Here is a 22,223-nt window from a genome sequence, read left to right on the forward strand (position 1 = left end):
TGCATGAAAATAAAAAGTGAAATGGCTCAGTCGTGTCCGACTCTTAGCGACCCTATGAACTGCAGTTACCAGGCTCCTCCGTCCATAGGATTTTCCAGGCAAGAGTACTGGAGTGGGGTGCCATTGCCTTCTCCGTAGCACTCCCTACTTCATAGTAAATATGAGGTTCTCTTGTCCCTCTATGGTGTCAGGAGAGAGACTTTCTGGTCTTGACAGTGGTACAAGGTTACCAGCTTTGGCATCAGAGCACTGGGACTCAGGATTCGGTGCTGAGCAGAGGGAAGGTAATTTATGGCACTGAAGATAGTATTAGTGAAAGGATATTTATCATGGTGCCAGTTGTAATAATAAAAATGTAGAAGCAACCTGAATATTCTGAAATAATTTATAGTGTATCCATTAAAACATGTTATAATCATATTAATAGATCTTGTTTTTAAAGAATATTTCATGAAATGCACAAAATTCTAAATATATTAAATGAAAAAAATTAATACTTATATATTCAACATTATCTCAGTTTTGTTAAAAATTTTTAGTTGTTCATGCAGCCACTCACATACATTTATTTTTTTTAACTCTTTTAAAAACATTAATACTTTTCCTAATTTTATAAGAGCATCAGCCAATTTTATAAGCAAAAACAGGGGTAAACATTTCACAGGAGAGAAATGACAAAAACAAGAGTAGACTATGAAAATTTTCCTGGTGGTTGAATTAAAACTCACCATTCAGTGTATAGCACTCTTTTCTGATGATAATTGGGTAGTTGGGCATGTAATCATTCATCTAACATATGTATGTTTTAAAATGGCAAGTCTTAAGTTTTTTGCCTATTTTCTGACATACCTGTGAAGATCATAGTATTCTAAATGATTCAAGTGGATATTTCATGTTTTCTTCAAGAGATGAACATGTACAACTAATATCATTAGCTCTGACTTAGGTTTATTGTTTTGTTTTCTGCATGTTGGTAACAGTTTGCCTGTTTTTGTAACTTGTATCAGAAAATTCTGGTTCTCTCCACTTCTTCATTGTTGAATTTGCACCTGCTTCAGATCTTTTCCAAGAGTTGTTGATTCCTCACACGCTTGGGCCTCCTGTAATTTCTGTCGCCGTTTCCTTAGAGATCTTTCTTTCTTCCTTTTCCCTTATGTACCCTGAGGTCAGCTGGTGTATTTCTGCTCTGACTAGATTACTCCTTGAGGAGCCAGAAGTCGGGTGTTGGGCCTCAGGGGAGTATATTATGAGAAATTCTTCCTTGCAGTGTCTGGCAGAATCTCATATCCACTATAGCAACATACCCCGAAGAGATCCCTTTTTAAAGCTGTCAGTGGGATTCAGCAGAATTAGACATCTTTTCAGATGGTTGCCTCATATGGCTATTTTACTGTTTTGTCTAACATTCTTTAAATAGTGTTGATCCATTAATAAATCACAGCAAAGGAAGTAGCATATTTAATATTTTCTTAAAAAATTATACAGCTCGTGAAGAAATGAAAAAGTATACAAAAGTCTAGAGAAGAAATTAAGGATCAAGTAATTTCACTGCTACAGATCCCCTCTCCACGGCTTTTTGGTTGACACTTAAAATATGTCCTTGTAGTTTACCTAAGCTGGTTCATTAAGGTCTGCACAAGAGAGCACAAATTCCGTGAGAGAGAGAACAAGGGAGACGATTGATTGAGACATGACTGTTCTGAAAGACAGCAGGTGAGGTAGGCACCCCGAAAAGTGTTGTGAACAGTATATGAGCGCTAATGGTCCAAACATCACCAATCCAAGAATAAGATAAATACCTCTAAATATGTTCTTGTGTTGTAAGAAAATACCTATGAACTAAGAACTAACCTGGGCTTCCCAGATGGCGCTAGTGGTAAAAAAAACCCAACCCACCTGCCAGTGCAGGTTGATATAAGAGCCTGGGGTTCGATCCCTGGGTTGGGAAGATCCCCTGGAGGAGGGCACGGCAACCCACTCCAGTATTCTTGCCTGGAAAAACCCGTGGACAGAGAAGCCAGGTAGGGGAAGGTCCGTAGGGTCACAGAGAGTCAGATACGACCGAAGTGACTTAGCACACACACAGCAAGAACTAATCTAACTTTTTCAAAGTATTCCTTGTTACAGTTTACTTTAGTCACAAAGGCTATTTCACACACACACACACACACACACACACACACACACACACACATATTTAAAATTGCATCACACACAGACACACACCTATGTATAAAGATATGTGCACACACTGACCACATGCATATATTCATTTTGCTATTTTGGACACTTTACTAAGAACTTTATTTTAGGACTGTCCACAGTATGTAATAAAACACCCTTGTGTTTCATTTCTTGGCACTGTGGGGAAAATTAATTTACAGATACTGTTCCCAGAACTTCTAAATCACCACAAATAATTTTAGAGCATCAGCATAGCTCTGACATCTGCTTGTTTCCAACTACATCAGAAACACATAAAAAACAATGGGTAACAAAATCATTGTTACCATAAACTTCAGAGGCTCAAAATAATTTGCCTTCCTGGAATTTTATGTTGAATATTACTAAGATAACTTGGTTATCAATTTAGAATTTGTACTCAGATTGTAATGTTATTCATAATGAAAATAAACTTATCTCAGTAGACAACAGTGAGATGTGTAACCAGTAAAGGAAAAAGGAGAGACAGCTACCCACTTGGATAATGTAACACAGAGTTTTCCTCCTGAGTCTGTATACAGCTGGCCTCTGCGTTTTCTGTAACCGGTCCTCCCCTTGCACTGAGGGTACAGACAGACCTAGTTCAGTCCTGGTTTCGTGTGTAAAAGCGGGATGATCCTCGGCAAGTTGGTCTTCGCTCTGGCCTCGGTGTCTCAGGCATAGAGTCAGGGAATTAAGTAAGATAACATCCGAAAGTTCCTCCCCCAGGGCTTGGCACAAGTAGGGTATGGAACAAATGTGGTTTCTTTGGTTCTTTCCCTTGCCTTCCCTTTTCTAAGTATGGAGTGGTTATTCGATATTCTTTTGTAGTCACCCTATTATCTGTGCCTTATGGCTATAACATTCTCTCAGAATTGTTTATTATGTACCTTATAAAGATTTATGGAAAATATTTTTATTAACGTTACCATGTATTTCTTTATATTAAGAACTGCTTTAACCTTGAAAACTTTTAATTTCCAAGTTTTATATATATAATAACAGTTTCAATTTTTGAAAACCTGGATTTCTCTGTATTTTCTCTGTAAGGAGGGCTGTCACCATTCTTCAGCATTTAAGAAGGATGGCGTTTTTGGTACTGATGCTCCTGAAGGGAATATATAACCTATACATTGAGCTCATTGCTGTGTCTCCAGGGCTTGCTACCCATGTCTGCCATTGTGTGCCAGCTGGGAAATTGTTCCCAGGACCCCCATGAAATTGGGGACACTGTCACCTGCATAAGAAATGCCTGGTTAGCATGGGTAGGGGACTGAAATCCCTCTCAAAGTCAGACACATGTCCTGTGCCTGAGGGATTTCCTCCTACCATGGAGGAATCTTTTTTCATTTTGCAAGAAAGTTGCCTTAAAGGCTGGTGGCTGCCCGGGTGGCTCCCCCAGCCTTAGAGTAGCAAATGGTTACATTCGAACCTGAGGATAACTACGGCAGACTGACTTCAGATTAGGCAGTTCCTTGTTTTCAGACAGTCAATAAATAAGTGGTTGCCCCCACAGATTTTTTCTTAAAAAGAGGCTTATCAAACAAATGTACCATTCTGACACGTGATCTTGTCATATGTTATCCATTCCATTCAGAGTACATGTTAAAGCCCCCAAGAATTGGGGGTGATAAAGGAATAATTGTAGAATGTTCTGCTGCATATGTGCCACAAGACTTAATTCATACGGTGAGAGAAACCCAAAAATCTTACCATGTAAGTCAAAAAGACAGTTCTGTCAGGACCTTTCAAGTATACCTTGCTGTTCAGATATTCTCAAAGGTTAACCCCAAAAGGTAAATACTTATTAACTCCCATGTAGCCAGGGTTAGAAAAATAATGTCAGAAGTGCAAAAGTTGGGTGATTGCTCTCTTTCGTGCTCACTCTAAAGCAGTTTCCACAAGCAGTCTAAACTAGTACCTGCCAACTGCTGTTGCCATGATTTAAATGATGCCAGGATACTATTTCCCATGGCAAGGAAAATCGTAAACTGTAGAACACACGGCAGCCCATGAACATCTAGGTCTGCTCAGACTTCACAAAGCAACCATATGTGGCTCTTGAGTGCTTGAAACATGCCCAATCCACATTGAGATGTGCCAGGGTATAAAATGCACATGGGGTTTCAGATACGACTTAGGAGAAAAAATATATTGATTATGTGCTGGATTGATGATATTTTGGACATATGAAACCAAAGAAAATATTAAAATTAATTGCATGTTTCTTTTTACCTTTTAATGTGGTTACTACAAATTTAAAATGAAATATATGGGTCACATTTGTGGTCTGCATTCCACATATTTCTCTTGGACAGTGCTGGTCTAGGTATTTCAGGAGAAAAGGTGGGGGGATGTGTCTGTGGTTTCTTCACCGTCTGTATCCCACAAAATACCAGATCTTGTTGCCTCTGTCCCACAGGCAGGAACTGTCTCTCTAACAAGGACATAAAATACCACATTTTTCATCCCATGGCTGTTCTGCAGTTTACTTAGTATTTAGATTATTTACAGTCATTCTGCAGACTCTTTGTCACAGAATTTTGTACATGATCTTAGTAGTTTCCTCAGGAGAAATGGTCTGCAGCCTTTGCTTCACATTGCCCTCCCAACATGACCTGTTTGCTCTTAGCAGAGTAGATGCCTCTTTTGCCAATTTTCTCTCCATCCTGGGGATTTTTGTTGTTGTTGTGATGGGGAGTGTGTGTTACCTCTATTAGAAAAGGGAAAACAACTGAATTTTACACTCTGACATGAGCTCCTCAGTGTAAAGTAACAGAAAGAATGAGAAAGGACAGCGTATCCTAACCCGCTTTGGATAAAGATTTGAATTAATTTGTAGTCTCTGCAGAAATATATCCGACTGGGTGACCATTGCAAATTATATTTTTCAGACTTTATGCCAGCATGAAGACCCTAAGAAATAAATAATTTAACCTGCATAGACTACCTGGTAGGATGAGTCAGCCCACTGACGTGCCCTGGAAATGAAAGGACGCCAAGAGCAGTTAGCATCCCATGTAGCTGTCCAAGTTCATAATGAAGATCCTGGGGAAAGTGTTCTTCTTGCCTGGGAAGTTTCTAATTGGCCTGGCTGCCTGGGATACGGTTGCATCAGGATTGCAAGTCCAATTAGCCAGGAGTTTGCGGAAATCCATCCTGTGCTTTATGTACTTGAGCAAAACAAATGAAAAGGACCCCTGAACACACACACACTTTCGCTTTCCTTCTTTTCATTTGCCAAGTGTGTAGAACTGGTTTACGTCTAGAAATTGATCGTCACTGTTGTCTCTGGCACATTACCATTTTTCACATACAACAATTGGAACGGTTCCCTAGGAGGTTGCTGTCCTATAATTGTCATGTCTCAGGTTTGCTACGAGCTTGTAACAGTAAGAGAGCCTCAGCCACTTGATGAATGGGATGCTTCTAGACATCTGGGCTGCCTTCTTTCTCCCCGCTACTTTGTATTCTGTGTAAAGCTTGACAGCACTGCGCATCCTTACGTGCCTTTGTTTTGTTTTTTCACTTGGTTGATTAGTTTGATAATAAAGTATCAAATGAAAAAATATTTCACGCCCCCACCCCAAATAACATCCTACACATTCTCACCTCCCCTTTGTGGGTGATGGATAGGTCACATGCCATTTCTCCAGAAAGCATTTATTTTTCTTTGTTGAGCTTAGGTGTGTAAGTCATATTCTTTAAGTTCGAGACATTTCTTCCTCTTTCTTCTGCATGGGGAATTAAGATATAGAATTTAGTCTTCATTACTTTGCTTTTTGTTACCTGATTAGCTGAAGGGATTTGGCCTTTTTTTCTGAGATAATATCTTTTTGTTTTCTGCATTTCAGGATAAAGTCTTCGATATACATTACAGCTATGTCATTTGGTTGAAAGACGATAATTTTTGAAGTCGTTTTTCTCCCAAACTGTCTATCTCCAGTCTCTGCTCTTATTTGCCTAAATTTTTAACTTGTACCTTAAACTTAGCCTGGAAAGGTGACTAAAAAAGATCAATTTTGGATTTAAATGTTTTTGTTCTGTTTCTCTAAATGAAGATTGTGCTATTATTTCCCTGGCCCAACACACTCTTCATAGCTCAGGTCCAATCTTGGCTTTCTTTAGCAATGATCTCTTCCCATTTTAGCCAACAAGTTTCCTTAACACACTTTTTTCACTGAAAGTGGCTACTCTGTGAGCTGCAGGAGCCTGACTCATGCATTTTAACCAAGTGTCTACAAAGAGCCTGGTTTCCTTTTCTGATTCTTCTGTATAGGCGTGCCCTGGAAAGATGAGTCACTTTCCCCTCAGTCTCAGTTTCCTTCCTCTGCCGTACAGGACTGATCTCACTTGCTGGGTTGTCATGAGGCTTGGGTGAAAGCCCTTAGAAAACGTCAAATGTGACAGTTCTTTAAAAAGTTTAAAATCAAGGAAATTCTGGAAATCAGGCACTTGTTATAGCTTCTCTCCTGGTTCTTTTCTTAACTGCCTCCCCACTCGTCAGAAATACAAATTCTTATGGCTGATTCATGTTGATGTATGGCAGGAACTAACGCAATATTATAAAGCAGTTCCCTTCCAACTAAAAACTCTAAAAAGAAATAGAAATTCCCCATACATTATCTCATTGTTTACTCAAAAATATTTTTTTGAGGATCTAAAGTACCTTTGTACATCTTTTCTGCAAAATCTCCTTGTGTAATGTGTCAGAGAAATGGAAATCTTTAGGTACTGTAGATAAATGCTCTGTGAGTAGTAATGGAGGATTCCTCATTGGACAGGATAAAAATATTTTTAGAAGTAAGCCTACAAAATGATCATCATTGCCAAAATGAATTTACAAATGTGGACATCTCATTACACATGATACCAGAAAAGGTACTATACCCCTCAAGTTTTCATCTGCTTAAAATGGCCACACGTTTTTTATATGGTAACTTTTTAACTGTGGGATAATTGCCTTACAATGTTGTGTTGGTTTCTGCTGTATAACAGCGTGAATCAGCTCTAAGTATGCATACACCCCCTCCCTCTTGAGCCTCCATCCCACCCTTCTAGGTCATCACAGAGCCCTGAGCTGTCCCTATGCTATATAACTGACCACACTTTCTGTCTCTCTGTTCTTTAAAGTTCACCATTCAGGAGTCATGCTTGAGTTGCATGGTTTCATTTGTCAGTTTTAAAGACCCTGGCTTGTCATTATCTCCTGAATTTCCATTGCATCTTCTCTCTGATTCTTCTGATTATCTTTTGTGTTTTATGTCCAGGCACTAGAAGAAAGCTTTTTTTGTTTCCTGGACCTAAAAGTGTTTGTTCCTGTCCACCAGCCATCCCTGACTTCACATGCTCTGCATCTCATCACCTTTGTAGATGAGGTGTGTGGTTTGGGAAGGGTCTGGAGTCAGTTCTAGAAAGAGAGCTGCTGCTTCAAGCCGTCCCCTGCTTTCTTTCTGATCCTCAAGTGGGAGCTTGGAGCAATTAGTGAGCCTAGGGTAGGCCTGGGTGTTAAGGGGGCAATTATCACCTTCCTCTGGATACAGTTTGGAACTGGCGCTGGCCTGGTGGGGGCCAACCCAGGTGAAAGAAAAACAAATATTTTGATAAGCTGAGCTTTGAACAGTTAAGTAGTTGGAAAGGGTACTTAATATTTACTTAGGGCTTTGTCTTTATCTATGTTTTAAAACAGCTACCATGTTCCTTGTAAGTGAGTGGGAGTTTGTATCATTAGGATCATAATATAGATTATATGCAATGTATATTTGTCAAATAAGCACAGGCAAGAAGATCGTGTCATATCCCTAACCTCTCCTGTAGTCTCACATATTCCCTAGTTCCAATCTCTGCTCAAGCTCAAAAAGCCCACCTGGCCTTCTTACCCCATCACCGCCCAGGGGTGCCTGGGATGGGGTCTGGGAAGAGTGAGTTCACCTCTATCTGGGTGGCCTTATATTTGCATCTCACATTAATGCCAGAGATGTTACACTTACTCTTTAAAATATAAAAAGCTTCACGCGTACCTAGAAAGAACTCTTGTGGATGTGTGCGCATACATAATGTATGTGCTTATATATGTAAAACTGTGTTATGTGATAAACTTTCTGGTGACTTCTTTTAACACCATGTCTTCAGTGATTCTCTAGTATCACTGGGATTTCAGCTTCCTTTTGAGGATCCCTTGCAGGTTGTATGAGACCTTTGTAATGATCTGTAGAATGCTGCATTTGTGTTTTCAGGGCCCATTTTAACCTTGACTGTTTAAGCATACAAGGCTGATTGGAAGAAAGAAGTGTTAGTTGCTCAGTCGTGCCGGGCTCTTTGCAACCCCATGGACTGCAGCCCACCAGGCTCCTCTGTCCATGAGATTTTCCAGGCAAGGATACTGGAGTGGGTTGCCATTTCCTTCTCCAGGGGATCTTCCCAACCCAGGGATCGAACCCCGGTCTCCTGCACTGCAGGCAGATTCTTTACCCACTAAGCTACAAGGGAAGCCCAAGGCTGGTTGAAGTAAGCCCCAAATGAAGCAGGAAGTCAGGGGAGCTGAAGGTTGTGTTCTCCTCAGCAGGAGAGTCTCTAAAAGTGTAGGGAGACTTACACTTTTGCTGTAAGCAGTGGTCATCACCACGCCCATACCAGCCAAATCCAGGAGAGAAAACCAGAGAGAAGAGAGCTAATCAGAGCCTTCTCCCTGTTCTTTTTTCGTATGTGTATTTTTTTGGGGGAGCGTGGTCTATTCATGTGCAGTTTTATAGGATTTTATTGAGCTGTTTCTGTCCCAGTTTATAATTTGAAATTAAAATAAATGGAACAGTGTGTGGTATTGTTTTTTGAAAGATATTTTTGCCTTTATTCTTGACCTAAATGATTCTGTGCATGTAACCATTATCCTTACCAATGTTAATCTGATTGATCACCCAAGCCAGTCTCCTTTTCAAAGCAGGAATGCCAACTTCCCACTCACCAACCCACCATATTTTAGTGGCTCCCCAGATTTGGGGATTTAAGAACCAATACACTAAACAAGCTTCTCCTAGTGGCTCAGATGATAAAAAATCTGCCTGCAATGCTGGAGACACTGGTTATAAGTATTTGTTAATATTTGTTAAATTTTTATTTTGTCAGGAAGACACAAGCTAAAACAACGACCATCTTGTCACTATTTCATAAAATTACCCGAAGTATTTTATTTAGTTATTTATTTTAATACCACTGCTTATTTAATAGGGCTTCCCTGGTGGCTCAGCTGGTAAAGAACCTGCCTGCCAATGCAAGAGATGCAAGAGACACAAGTTTGATCCCTGGGTCAGGAAGATCCCCTGGAAAAGGGAATGGCAACCCACTCCAGAATTCTTGCCTGGAAAATTCCATGGACAGAGGAACCTGGCGAGCTGCAGTCCATGGGGTCACAAGGAATCACACTTGTTTAATGCCAGAAGTGTGAGAAGCCCATAATTTTAGATTAAATTTAACTCTTTGAAAAATTCCCTGCACTTGTTTTTCTGTTTACCACTTGGCGATCATCTCTCCCTGGACTGGTTTTTGTGAAATCTGCCTCTGTAGCTGCATCTCCGACCCAGGTGGCCACCCAGCCCTACTTGAACGCTGCTCGTGGTGGCAAGCTCTCTAAGATAGTTTTAGACAGGAATTCTTTATAGTATTTTTCTTTTCCAGGTGAGCATCTGCAAGGCTGTCAGCCATTTCCTCCTTGTAGGATATGGTTTCTAGACCTTTGTCTACCATGCCCACTCTCCCCCAGAAGAGCTCAGACTAAGTTAAAGGAGGTGTTTAGAACACACACGTTTCATGTAGAAAGCTCTCTGTGAAAGCAGGCTGTCGTTGTTCCTTTATTCTTTTCCTCCTTTCTCCTGAGTTGTGACTGTTGATCGCTGTCAGGCACTCTGCTGGGGCCTGGTATACAAAGAGGAAGTGATCCAAGGGCACACATCTGATGGGGATGCAGACGTGGAGGCGATGCAAGGCTGCCCCGGGAGGTGGTGGGGACGCACTACCACAGGCGGTTGCAGAGGCTTCTCTGAGCTTGGTCAGGGAAGGTCAGAGAAGCCTTGCTGCTGCTGGAGACCAGCTTTACACCAAGACTGCAGCAAGACACTGAATCTCCCAGGTGAAGTGACATCTTAAATGTCAGGAGGTTAAGATGGAGCAGGGCAGGTGCAGGGCTTATATAGGATCCACAGGAAATCAGGAGCTGTTTGAGATTTCTAAGGCTGTTGTTACAGGGACCATAAACTGGGTAGCTTAAAACCATTATTTCACAGCTCTGAGAGCTAGAAATCCAAAATTAGGTGTCAACAGAACCATGTTCTCTTCGAAAGTTTTGGGGGAATCCTTCCCCACCTCTTGAGCCCATGGTGACTTGCTGGCAGTTCTGAGTGTTCTGGCTTCCAGCTGTATCTGCCGCCTCACGCCCAAGCTCTGTCTCATCATCACATGGCATTCTCCCTGTGTCTCTATCTGAGTCCAGATTGCCCTCTTACAAGGACACCTGTCACATTGGATGCAGGCCTACCCTAATGACCTTATCTTAATTTGATTATATCTACAGAGACTCTGTTTCCAAATCACGTGCCCAGGTACTGGAGCTTAGCACTTGGATGTACTTTTTGGGGGTGGGGGGGAGATGGGATGGGACACAACACAACCCATAGTGGTGGGTGTCAGGGAATGTTGAGCAAAGAGGCCCAAAAGCATATCTTTCTATGGTCAGGATCATATATTTTCCTCAGTACAACCTAAATCTGTCTCATTCAGAGAACTTGAATTTGTTCCTAATTAAAAACTCCAGGTATTTTCATATGAGTAAGCCAAGGCTTTCCCTAAATTTATACAGTTGACCTCCACCACCCCACCACCCCCCACCTTGGAACTTATATTAAGACTTACTTGTCCCTATTAAATATTACAGTGTGGGCTGTGGCCAAAAATTCATTCTAGCCTATTGAAATAATTCTGACGTCTTAACTTTCACCACCACCCCCAGCTTTGGGATGTTTATATATTTAATAAATACACTATCAGTGACCTGGTTTATAGCATTTTTAAATGTTGTGTACGTGCTGGCCAAGAACAGAGCCTGTGGCTCCTCACTAGATGGTTCCTCCGTGCTGACTGTGACCCTGACCATCAGACTAGCTCAGTCACTCGTTTAGCTAGTTACCCACTCACCCAAACCGCATTTCTCTTCCCAAATACACTAGTCTAATCCCTGAGCAAATAATGATTTTTATTTAGCTCAAATCAAAATATACATTGTAGCATTTCCAAGCAACCCTGACCATCCTCACCCACCCCCAGAGTAGAAAGAGCAAACTTTAATATTCCTGAGTTGCTCTGAAGGACTTTACTGATGCCGGTTTTCTTCAGTCTTGCTAACCTTCTAGTTCACCAGTCCATTCCGGAATTTCGCTTCAGATCAGCATTAGCCTTACCTGCCTTTTGCTTCTAGAATCTAGTTTTCTGTTGTTTTAAAGAATCAGAATGATATTCTTCCTTTCCATTAGCACCTCTCCTATAGGCAGGTTTTCTCAAAACAACCAAGATTGGAAAATGCTTGCTGATGGTGTCCTGTAAACAAGAAGCACTTTTAGCCCCAGCCTGGGAAATCCCATGGACAGCAGAGCCTGGCGAGCTGCAGTCCACAGGGCCCCAAACGTTGGATATAATTTAGCAACTAAACCACTACCACTTCATTCACAGCCCCCTTACTTCTGGAAAATGCAGTAAATTTAACTGCATTTAACTGGGAGTGAGGCATATTACCTTCATTTGAAACATGGTAATTTTGTGAAACTGATACTAAAGTAACTTACAGCATTTGGCTGGCTCTCTTTGGTTCCATTCTTTTCAGTTCAGTTCAGTCACTCAGTGGTGTCCCACTCTTTGCGACCCCATGGACTGCAGCACGCCGGGCCTCCCTGTCCATCACCAACTCCCGGAGTCTACCCAAACCCATGTCCATTGAGTCGGTGATGCCATCCAACCATCTCATCCTCGGTCGTCCCCTTCTCCTCCTGCCCTCAATCTTTCCCAGCATCAGGGTCTTTTCAAATGAGTCAGCCCTTCGCATCAGGTGGCCAAAATATTGGAGTTTCAGCTTCAACATCAGTCCTTCCAATGAACACCCAGGACTGATCTCCTTTAGGATGGACTGGTTGGATCTCCTTGCAGTCCAAGGGACTCTCAAGAGTCTTCAACACCACAGTTCAAAAGCATCAATTCTTCAGCGCTCAGCTTTCTTCACAGTCCAACTCTAACATCCATACATGACCACTGGAAAAACCATAGCCTTGACTAAACAGACCTTTGTTGACAAAGTAATGTCTCTGCTTTTTAATATGCTATCTAGGTTGGTCATAACTTTCCTTCCAAGGAGTAAGCATCTTTTAATTTCATGGCTGCAATCACCATCTGCAGTGATTTTGGAGTCCCCCAAAATAAAGTCAGCCACTGTTTACACTCTTTCCCCATCTATTTGTCATGAAATGATGGGACCAGATGCCATGATCTTAGTTTTCTGAATGTTGAGCTTTAAGCCAACCTTTTCACTCTCCTCTTTAACTTTCACCAAGAGGCTCTTTAGTTCTTCTTCACTTTCTGCCATAGGGTGGTGTCATCCATTCTTTTGCATAAAGGTAATTCCTCTCTGATGTTAAGTTTTAGATCCATACTATTCTGTCTTTGGAATGATTGCTTATATTTATCTGCAGTGCCCAAGGACTGTCTTTTTCGGAAACAAACCAGTGGGAAACCCACGTGCGAGCCCTGTTTATCCTTTTCGATCAGATATGCTCTTAAGAGACGTGACCACCGTCACGAGTGACCCTTGAACGAAATGTCTAAGTTTAGAAACATCAACTGTGCTGGCAGGCTATTCCCTTGCCTCTCCAACTCAAGTGTATCTTTTTTTTTTTTAACTAATAACATTTATATTATATCCCCAGATCTCTTAGAACTGAAGTGAGTAAAATAGATACCATTTTCCTTCTCGGTCTGTTCTTCAAAAGGGCTTTTCAAGGTTGTGGGGCAGTCAGGATTTATTACTTTAAAAAAAGATGGCCTCACAGCATTTGGAAATCAATACGCTGGGGCCGTGTGCTGGATCAAAGCCAATATTAGGGTTCAGTCTAGGAAACGTCCATTTTGACCCTGTCCTTTTTTAGCTTGTGTCAGAATCAAGACAAATTTCTAGGTAATTTGCACATTCTGTTTTAATAGTTTCAGATAACTCTCTGTTTTACTTTAGAGAGCATGTTTACTTTTGCTCTCTGTCACGCTCTTCTTGTTTTGAATGAAACAGTCATTTATGGTTTGAGTGTTGAAGTTTAATGCATTCTGTTTTACAGACTTCTGGTACTGTGTGTGTGTTGTGTGTAAAAGCTTTCTAGTTTTGATTTTGCAAAACAATCTAGGAACCAAAACTCTTCTCATTTTTTTGTGTTCCCCCTCCACCAACCCTTTGTAGATTTCCTTTTAGTAGCAATTTTTAATTCCATATTAAGCTCCTAAATTACCTTGCTTCCCTCATTTGTTTTTATAAGCTAAATTGGGATAAGGTACAAGGCCATGTTCAAGGCAGAATGCAGTATTTCCCTGCTCTGGCTGCCAGTCTCCCTCAATTCCCCATACCAAACACTTTAAGGGAAAAAATGTATATTGCATGTTTATGTTTTATTCATTCAAGTAATATATATTGATAGGGTTTCATTATGCAAAGATCTGAACTGAAAAATCACCATAAAAAATGGTGAGTCTACATTTCTCAACATTCTGTGTCTTAAGGACCACATCATTATGAAGGTGAGGAGGGGAGTTTAGTGATCTCCAGTGAAAAGAATTATAAGTGCCCTTATTCCAAATAATTCCAGAAGGGGTGGAAGAACAGGTTAACATTTGTTACCAAGCATCTGTCATGGGCCAGCACTGTGCTGACCCCCTAGTAACAATGCCGTGAAGGAGATGTTACCACATCCTTGGTGGTAGAAATGGTACAAATGGGGATGCTGAGGCCAGACACGCACACCCAAGTCACAGAGGTGGTTATCGGCCGAAGGCGCACTTGAAGACAGGTCTCTCTCTCGGCAGTTCCATCTGCTTCCCAATGTAACATTGTCTTCCTTCTCATATGGTGAAGTGCTACATCAACATGAAGGTGAGGTTGTCAGAGCAAAGAAAATACATCACAGGTTTTGGTGGGAGAGGAAGAAAATTTCTGAAATGCTCTATCATTGTCAGTTTATAAATTCAACTCAGAAATAAAACACGATTTTATGTAATTAAATTGCCTTTGTTTTAAATGTTAGACATTAATCAGTGTGTTGAGACTTTGGGGGACTCATTTTTATGATAGACTATCTACATTTTACTTGCAAAGTTCTGGGTTCCATTTTCAGCCAGTATTATTTTCCTCTGACATATTAGTACTTGGGCGCACTAATTTGGGCCTGACATCTGTGACTGCATCCTTAAGTGCTGCGGTACCGTGACTTGTGACTAAAATATTGTCATAAAATAGGGCCAGTGACCCTTCGTGTGCTGTGTGTGCTTAAAAACACATAAAATCGCGTAAAGCTCCTTTACCTTGATTGCAGACCATAATAGACTGGATACTAAGCTCTAATAGCAAATCTGTGTAATAAATCAAATGCTTTATAGCATGCTTGTTATTTAGAAGAGGGGTATAGGTTTTTCACAGACTATGGCAAAAAGTGCATCTTAGCCATTTCTAATGAGGTGGTTTTTAATATTCATTCTATATGAATTATTTAGTTTGAGCCATACATACAATAAACAGCATCAATTGTTGCTATTGTGTAGCATTTATAATAGTTTAGCTGTGCCAGCATTAGTGTTGAGAAGGCAGAGTAGCAGGAGTGGTTCTACATTTACTCATAAGTTATATTCATCCCAAATCTGGGTGTAAATTACTAATTTTATTTGTATTCTGAAAGGATGTGTTCATCGTAAAATTTCAGTGTTATGAAAAACTAGATATGTAGATACATTTTCTCTTGAAAAATGTGATGCTTTGTCCCCAAACTTCTGTAGTTTATTCCCCATCAGCTCATATGTTACAAAGCAGCCTGACTAGCTAAGGGCTGGACCACTCAAGGATGGTGTTTGCTTCTGCTATGTTAATCTGCAGGCTCCAGGTCTGGAACTGGAGCCAGAATTTACTGTCCTTTCCAGGATCGTTCAGAAAAGACCATGGTGATTCCTTTTCTCCGTCTCCTCTTTGTTCAGAGAGGAAAACCACTGGCTTTCTATAACACAGATACCGTAGGCTATTTTTCTCAGATGTTAAGTTAAAGCATTTAAGGCTAGTTAAAAGAAGTCCTCTGTCTTAAAGCTTTCCTGTCCTTTAGAACCTTGCCATTCATCTCCTAGCTCTCCTGAGCCCTCCATGATAACTTCTTGAACTTGAATGTTATTGCCTGAGTACAAAGAGGCAAAAAAAAAAAAAAAAAAAAGAGTAATACTAAAACAAAAATGTAACATTTCTCTCTGCTAAGTCTAGCTGTAAGATTTTATTAATCTTACCAAAATCCTGCTTGCATCATGTCATTCCACAGTTGCAAAACCTCCAGCCACATTCTGTTCCCTGACTCCTTTTCCTAGAACCCAAGACCCTGTCAGACCTTTTCAGACTTGGCTTCTCTTACTCCTCACACAGCTTGCATTAGACAGATTCCTCTGTTGATTGTCTTCCATGGTCTACCTGAATTTGTTTTCCCCAAAGTCTTTTTTGCTGAAGTTGACCTTCATCCTGTTTATGCTGCTTTATTTAGCTTTCATCATACAAAAGCACAACATTCTTAGTTATTTTTTTAATATTAAAAAATCTCTTACACTCCGTCTGCCCAAAACTGTTCCCCTTGATGGCAGGAATGGCATCTTACATATTTTTCATAGGCCTTGGATGGTGAAGGGCCTACTGGAGACATGCTGTAAATATGTGTGGCTTGATTTCTTCATCTGATCTCCTTCTGGACTGTACTCGTCTTTCATGTGTCCCATTCAGCTTCAGCACTACGTTTGCCTTTGACCTTTAGGACTGCAGCAACTTTTCCTGCCAAATATTTTCCACCTTCAAACCCTGGCTGCCATTCCAGCCGCATCAGATGTGCCTTCCTCTTCTGTCCCATATGCAGAATCAAGTATTCGCAGAGCAGACCCAGCCGTCCAGTGCAAGGGAAAGGGGCAGTGACCCAACGTTAAGGGATCAAGCCAAAATGACTGGACTCACAAATGGAATATCTTTCTATACCTTTCATTTTTGTATCTTAGATGTCTTACACAGACAGCGAGAATCTTCAAGACCAAAAAGCTGAAAGTCTTAAAATACCTGTCTGATATTGATTGCCTGATTTTAAAATTTCACATATACCTTATCTTCAGATGCTTACCACTTCTTAGACTAAGTAAATAAAGAAAAGAGAACAAGTTGAACTATTCAGAATAGTAAGGATTCAGGATAACATGGATACACAGCTCCTTCTGCTTTTTCTATTTTAGGCCTTGTCCAACAAACTTTGCTCTTAGCAGAATGCGTATAGTTTATACTTTCTTTTCCTTCTCCTATTCAACCATTTTTAGAAGAGCTAAAGCAAATTGTAGGAAATTCGCTTTCCTGGAAAGTCATTCAAAAGATAAAGAAGCAAAAAAAAAAAAAAAAAAAGCAAATTAGAGAACTGTATATACAGTATCACCTGTGTGTGCATATATGTGTGTGAATTTTTTTCCCTTTTCTCTCACAAGTCCACAGTCACAAGGAAGTTTTGGCTCTTAGTTCATAAATCCATTCCCACCACACAGATACATGTAGTTACTCTGTTGAAGCTTTAAAGCCAGCCATGCCTCCTCCTGACTGGTACATTTGTTGTCTTGGGCCTCTTTTTCCAAATAGAACAATGTTGCCTACCCAGAAGGTCAGGTAACAACTTTCTGAATGTTATCAGTATCTGTCTCAGAGACAGCAGTTACAGAGTCCACTCTCATCCTTACGCCACCTGCTTGGAGCTATGCAGACTCAACACTGGAAACTGCTTTGAACCTCTGGCATGTTCTGCAGTTGGCAAGTAAAGTATCTGCAGTTATCCACATGGTTGACCAAAGCAAACTCTGCCTCTCATCTTTGTTACTTACCAGCTTCCCTGGTAGCTCAGCTGGTAAAGAATCCGCCTGCAATGCAGGAGACCTGGGTTCGATCCCTGTGTTGGGAAGATCCCCTGGAGGAAGGCATGGCAACCCACTTCGGTATTCTTGCCTGGAGAATCCCCACAGACAGAGGAGCCTGGCTGGCTACAGTCCATGGGGTCGTAAAGAGCTGGACACGACCAAGCACAGCACAAATGTGTAACCTTCAGTGGGTCCCATACTCTCTCTCCTCAGTTTCACATCTACAAAGTGTAATAAAACTTTACCTACTCAAAAGATTGCTGGGAAGATTAAAAATATTTGACCTAAATCACTTAAAACAGTGTCTGGCATAAAATAAAAGCTGTATTAATGTAAGCTGTTACTTCTGTTCCCCTGAATTGACTCGCTAGGTCATAGGCTTTCCAGGGTGGATGCTAATTTGATAGCACATGGTCAAAGTTTGGGTTTTTCTTCCTTTCAGTCCCCTCTCCCTCCTTCTTGCTGGTTATTGTCATTTGCCTGGGCACAACCTCTCTCACAGGGTGGGAAGTTTCTTTGTCCTTCAGAGGCAGTTCACTTACTCAGTCAAACAAGCGATCATCCTATATGCATGAGGAATATCCCACCTTTTTTCACACTTAAAATAATCAGTTTTTGTTTACATTGTGTGTATACTTTTTCGTAGTTTTTTTTTCCCACATATTGCTTTTTTTTGTTTGTTTTTTGGCTTCATAATGTTCATAAAATAAATTAACACAAGCACTACCAGTGACCCCCTAGGGCCTTAAATGAATCTCTAACTGGGATGACCAATATTGAAATAACTCATCAACCCTTACCGCCATCTGTTGGTAGTAGGTGGAATAAACTCCATTCTCCAGAGGCTTGGCTTGTAACCAGCAATCTTCAAAAGCTCCAAATTCTCTAGAAGGGGAGAGAGAGAAAGTGTATATGTGTGTGCATGCACACGTGTACACTCACAGGCCATATGCACATGCATGTAGATGCACATTGGACAGAGTCTATAAAGATACTCAACAATCCGTTTAACACTTGTGTCCAAGACAATAGATGATTTTAGTATTTTAATGTACTTTTCCATGTCTTCAAATTACAACAAATATGCATTTCTTTTGTAATCATGGTAAATTATCAAAAAGGTAAAATTTACGAGTGACTAAGTGATGGGAGACAGAAGAGAAAAATCAAGCTTTATTTTAGTAAGTGCGAACTAAATATACTTAGATTTTATATTACAGCCAATGAAAGAAGAAATGGAAATGGGGAGATATGACAAAAGCTGCGGTGCAAAGGAAAGAAATTTAGGTAGATTCTCAGCAAAAGGTTTTTCCAGCCAATAGGTTTAAATTTGAGCTTTTACTTGTTTATCCTCTCCCTTTGAAATTTTCAGTACTCTGTAGTCATGCCCCTTAATTACTGTCTATCCTTTTACTGTCAGAGTTTCCTCTGGAGTGGATCATCTACTCTTAGCAGAGAATATTATATTCTGGGTAGCTACGACTGTGAGTCTGAGTCTTCTTACTTTGAAGCTGATTAAACCCAAAGAATTTTTGTTTTCATATTTTCCCCCAAAAAATTCTTCAGCTTGCTCTCTTGGGCATGCATCTCCTTGGTGTTCTTAGAGTGTGAATTCTACCCAGTTAGGAGGCCTGTTTTCTCCAATAAATCAAATGTCCCTGTTACTAGATTTTTTTTTTTGCTCTGTTTTGTTTTACAATTAAGTTGCAAATAGGAACAGGGGAGGTGAAAATCTGGTTGCTTTATGAATTCCCCCCCACCCCACCCCCCGATATCTGTTACCCTTAATAGGCACTGCTGATCAACGATAGAATTAGGCTAAATGTTAATCATCTGTAATGACTTCTCCCCCAGCCACTCCATCCCTTGCCTCACATTATTAAATCTTAACTGCAGATAAGACTAGCAGAGAGGGATAGTGACCACTCTGAACCCTGCTACCCCTTTCCTGCTCATGGAAGTGCCATTTGCCAGGTGGCTTTTGGCCATATTCTAGATCCTTTCTTATGTCATCAGAAGAGCTTGTTCTGTACTCCATTCCCACAGTATGACTGCATCAGCCCCTGAGAAACTAACTTCGCCAGGGCCTGAGCAATTTAAAAGTATTCTGTTTCCAGGTCAGGGATCTGTGTTTTTGTGAGAGCCTCTTGTGCTCTGAGCAGTATAACTGAGTGAACAGCTCACAGAAAAGATGTTGTAGGAAAGGAAAACCCTTCAGACCCCTGCCCCCACCACAACCTGTGGTCCACAGAAGCGGCCTCCTGAGCCGCTGGATTAGAGGGAGGCTGGTATGCAGTAGTACCACGGACAGAGTGAAAACTGTCTTGACTTTCTGGGAAGTCATGGACTTTCAGTGTTAACCCACAAATCACGATGAAAACCACAATAGAAAGTAAAACTGAGAGATGTCAGACATCTCTCTTCTCCTACACACACCCCCATCCCTCCTTCAACTGTGAACCATCTGTTTATTTTTTGTGTCTAAAATAAACAAAAAACTTGCTTTGGCTTGAAAATAAATCTATTCTGATGCCTTAATAGAAGAGATCTTCCTTTTTTTTCCCCTCACCTTTTATACTCTGTGTATATAAAGGAAATATTGTTTCTCAAAATCATTTCTTTTTTTTTTTTTAATTCCTGCAGACTTTATTAGAATCACATGGAGGGCCGCTGCTCAAAAGCTTTTTCCCTTTAAGACCACCCTTAATCTTTAGAGTATACTTTGGCCAAGGCAGGGGAGGGGAAATGTCTAGAGCCCAACAAATTTCTCACTAGCCCAACTTTCTCGCCAGCTTATTTCCATTTTATAGCCATAGAAAACTTAGAGTTCTACTACACATTCATCATCTCTTGAGGCCTAAGGCCCAGAACACTGTATAGCAGTTATCACAGAAGGAGCACTTAAGGAATGTATTTATCAGGTTAGGAGTAAGAGTTAATCCAGTAGTTTCCCTGTCATGCATTTTTCAACATGCACTTCTGAGTAGTATTCTTCCATGCACAACAGGAGCAGGATGGGCAAGAAAGAAACTCAAATGTGTTGAATAGGCTAGTCTGTTACATCCCACAGAAACTTCAAGAAATCACCCCCAACAGACTACCCAAGAGCAAGTAATAGGCCATCTTCAACAGATTATTTGAACAAACGGTAATTAGCACACACTTCTCCAACAGATTTATTTCTTTAAAGGAATGGATTTTGAAGAGAAAAAACATGGGGCAGAGAGGTGTGGAATAGAAAATAAATACAGATGTAAGCTGTTTTGCTAATTGCTTTATAACCACAAACTAGTACAGAGAATGCCCTGTACAAAACACAATAAAGGTTCAAAGATGGAGGTGTTCCCTTAGGAACACCAAGGCTGAAGACTTCTGTCCCTGGTATTTGGAATTTAGGCTGCAGTCCTTGTTTTTGGATGGATCACTGGGTGTGTGGCACAGTCCATGCTTTTAACAGGAGAATGGCCACTTGGCCCAAGTAGAAGTAGATGAAGTGTTTGGTTTCACGTGTCACATAACTACCGAAGTTCCTCCCTACGATGCGGTGCCAGGTGGGGCTGTACTTCTTGTCGGACTCCTTGATATGGGCCACAATGTCCTCCTCTATATTATATTTCTCCAAGGCCTGAGTAGCACACTCCACCGAGTCCTGTTGCATCTCCTCCGACATATGGGCATTCTTGATCACAGCCTTTCGGTCACACATGGTTACCACGGAGCGGGCGCCGGCCGGCTGCAATGGTCTCCTGGGGGAGGCGCTGGCGAGGCTCACACTTGCCTAGAGAGGTAGTCGCAACCGAAGCCTTGGTGCATTTCTCATTTCATAGAGAAACTGCAGTAAGAACTTAAATGTAACTGTTTTTTGGTTTTGTTGTGTTGGGCAATATCTTAGACCCAGAATTTCTGTGAGCTTTTGTTTTCCCATTTGCAAAAGTGAGAATAATAGCAGCTACCTCTTAAGATTATTGTGAAGTTAAATAAGATCATACACAGAAAATGCCTAGAACTGTAGTAGAAACTAAGTAAATGTAATTCTCTTTCTGGTTTCTTATAAAATCACACACTGAATGGTTGAGGAGATTAGGGATGGTTTCATGGAAGATCTAGTGTTACAACAGGTTCTTTAAATTCAAAGATTGGTAGGAGGGGGCAATGGAGAGATGAGAGAACCATGTTCAGCTCTCACCTCTCCCCCCCCACCTTTTTTTAAATTTGCTATACTGTGCAGCATGTGGGATCTTAGTTCCCCACCAGGGATTGAACCCATGCTCCCTGCATTGGGAAGACAAGAGTCTTAACCACTGGACCACCAGGGACGCCCCAGAGAGAACCATGTTCAAAGTAATGTTTAAGGCAAATTAATATTAGACACATGTTAAAAGAGTTAATGACTGGCTGGATTCAGGAATGGCTAAGTTGATGATGTCTCGGGGACGTCACCAGCTTCTCTGGTGGCTTAGACGGTAAAGTGTCTGCCTGCAATGCGAGAGACCCGGGTTCGATCCCTGGGTCAGGAAGATCCCCTGGAGAAGGAAATGGCAACCCACTCCAGTACTCTTGCCTGGAAAATTCCATGGACAGAGGAGCCTTGTAAGCTACAGTCCATGGTGTCGCAGAGTCGGACACAACTGAGCAACTTCACTTCAGGGACCACAAACTTGATGGAAGATTGGGAATCTGATGGTGCTATAGAATGATAAGATACATGAAGAGGAGACAAGGAAAGATTTGTCTAAGGTTCTTTGGAGATACGACTTAGAAAATAGAGGACATGAGGTAACATTTAACTAGATATTTAAGTATTTTATATTTTAGTAAGATACCAAGAT

General features: G+C 40.9%; 2 protein-coding genes across 8 annotated transcripts in view; one reads left to right on the forward strand and one right to left on the reverse strand.

The window, feature by feature from the left end:
* Window positions 1–22,223, forward strand: part of RBMS1 (RNA binding motif single stranded interacting protein 1) — a 213,243-nt gene that overhangs the window by 147,109 nt on the left and 43,911 nt on the right. The window lies entirely within an intron of this gene.
* On the reverse strand, window positions 16,110–21,100 carry LOC133050865 (dynein light chain 1, cytoplasmic-like). Its single transcript, XM_061135152.1, has one exon. The coding sequence runs from the start codon at window positions 21,098–21,100 to the stop codon at window positions 20,816–20,818; it is 285 nt and encodes a 94-aa protein (XP_060991135.1). The 3' UTR covers window positions 16,110–20,815.

Source organism: Dama dama, chromosome 33 (assembly GCF_033118175.1).
Source record: "Dama dama isolate Ldn47 chromosome 33, ASM3311817v1, whole genome shotgun sequence".
NCBI lineage: Eukaryota > Metazoa > Chordata > Mammalia > Artiodactyla > Cervidae > Dama > Dama dama.

Excerpts from the sequence above, each read along its gene's own strand:
- LOC133050865 (XM_061135152.1), bottom strand. The coding sequence starts at position 21,100 with ATGTGTGACCGAAAGGCTGTGATCAAGAATGCCCATATGTCGGAGGAG.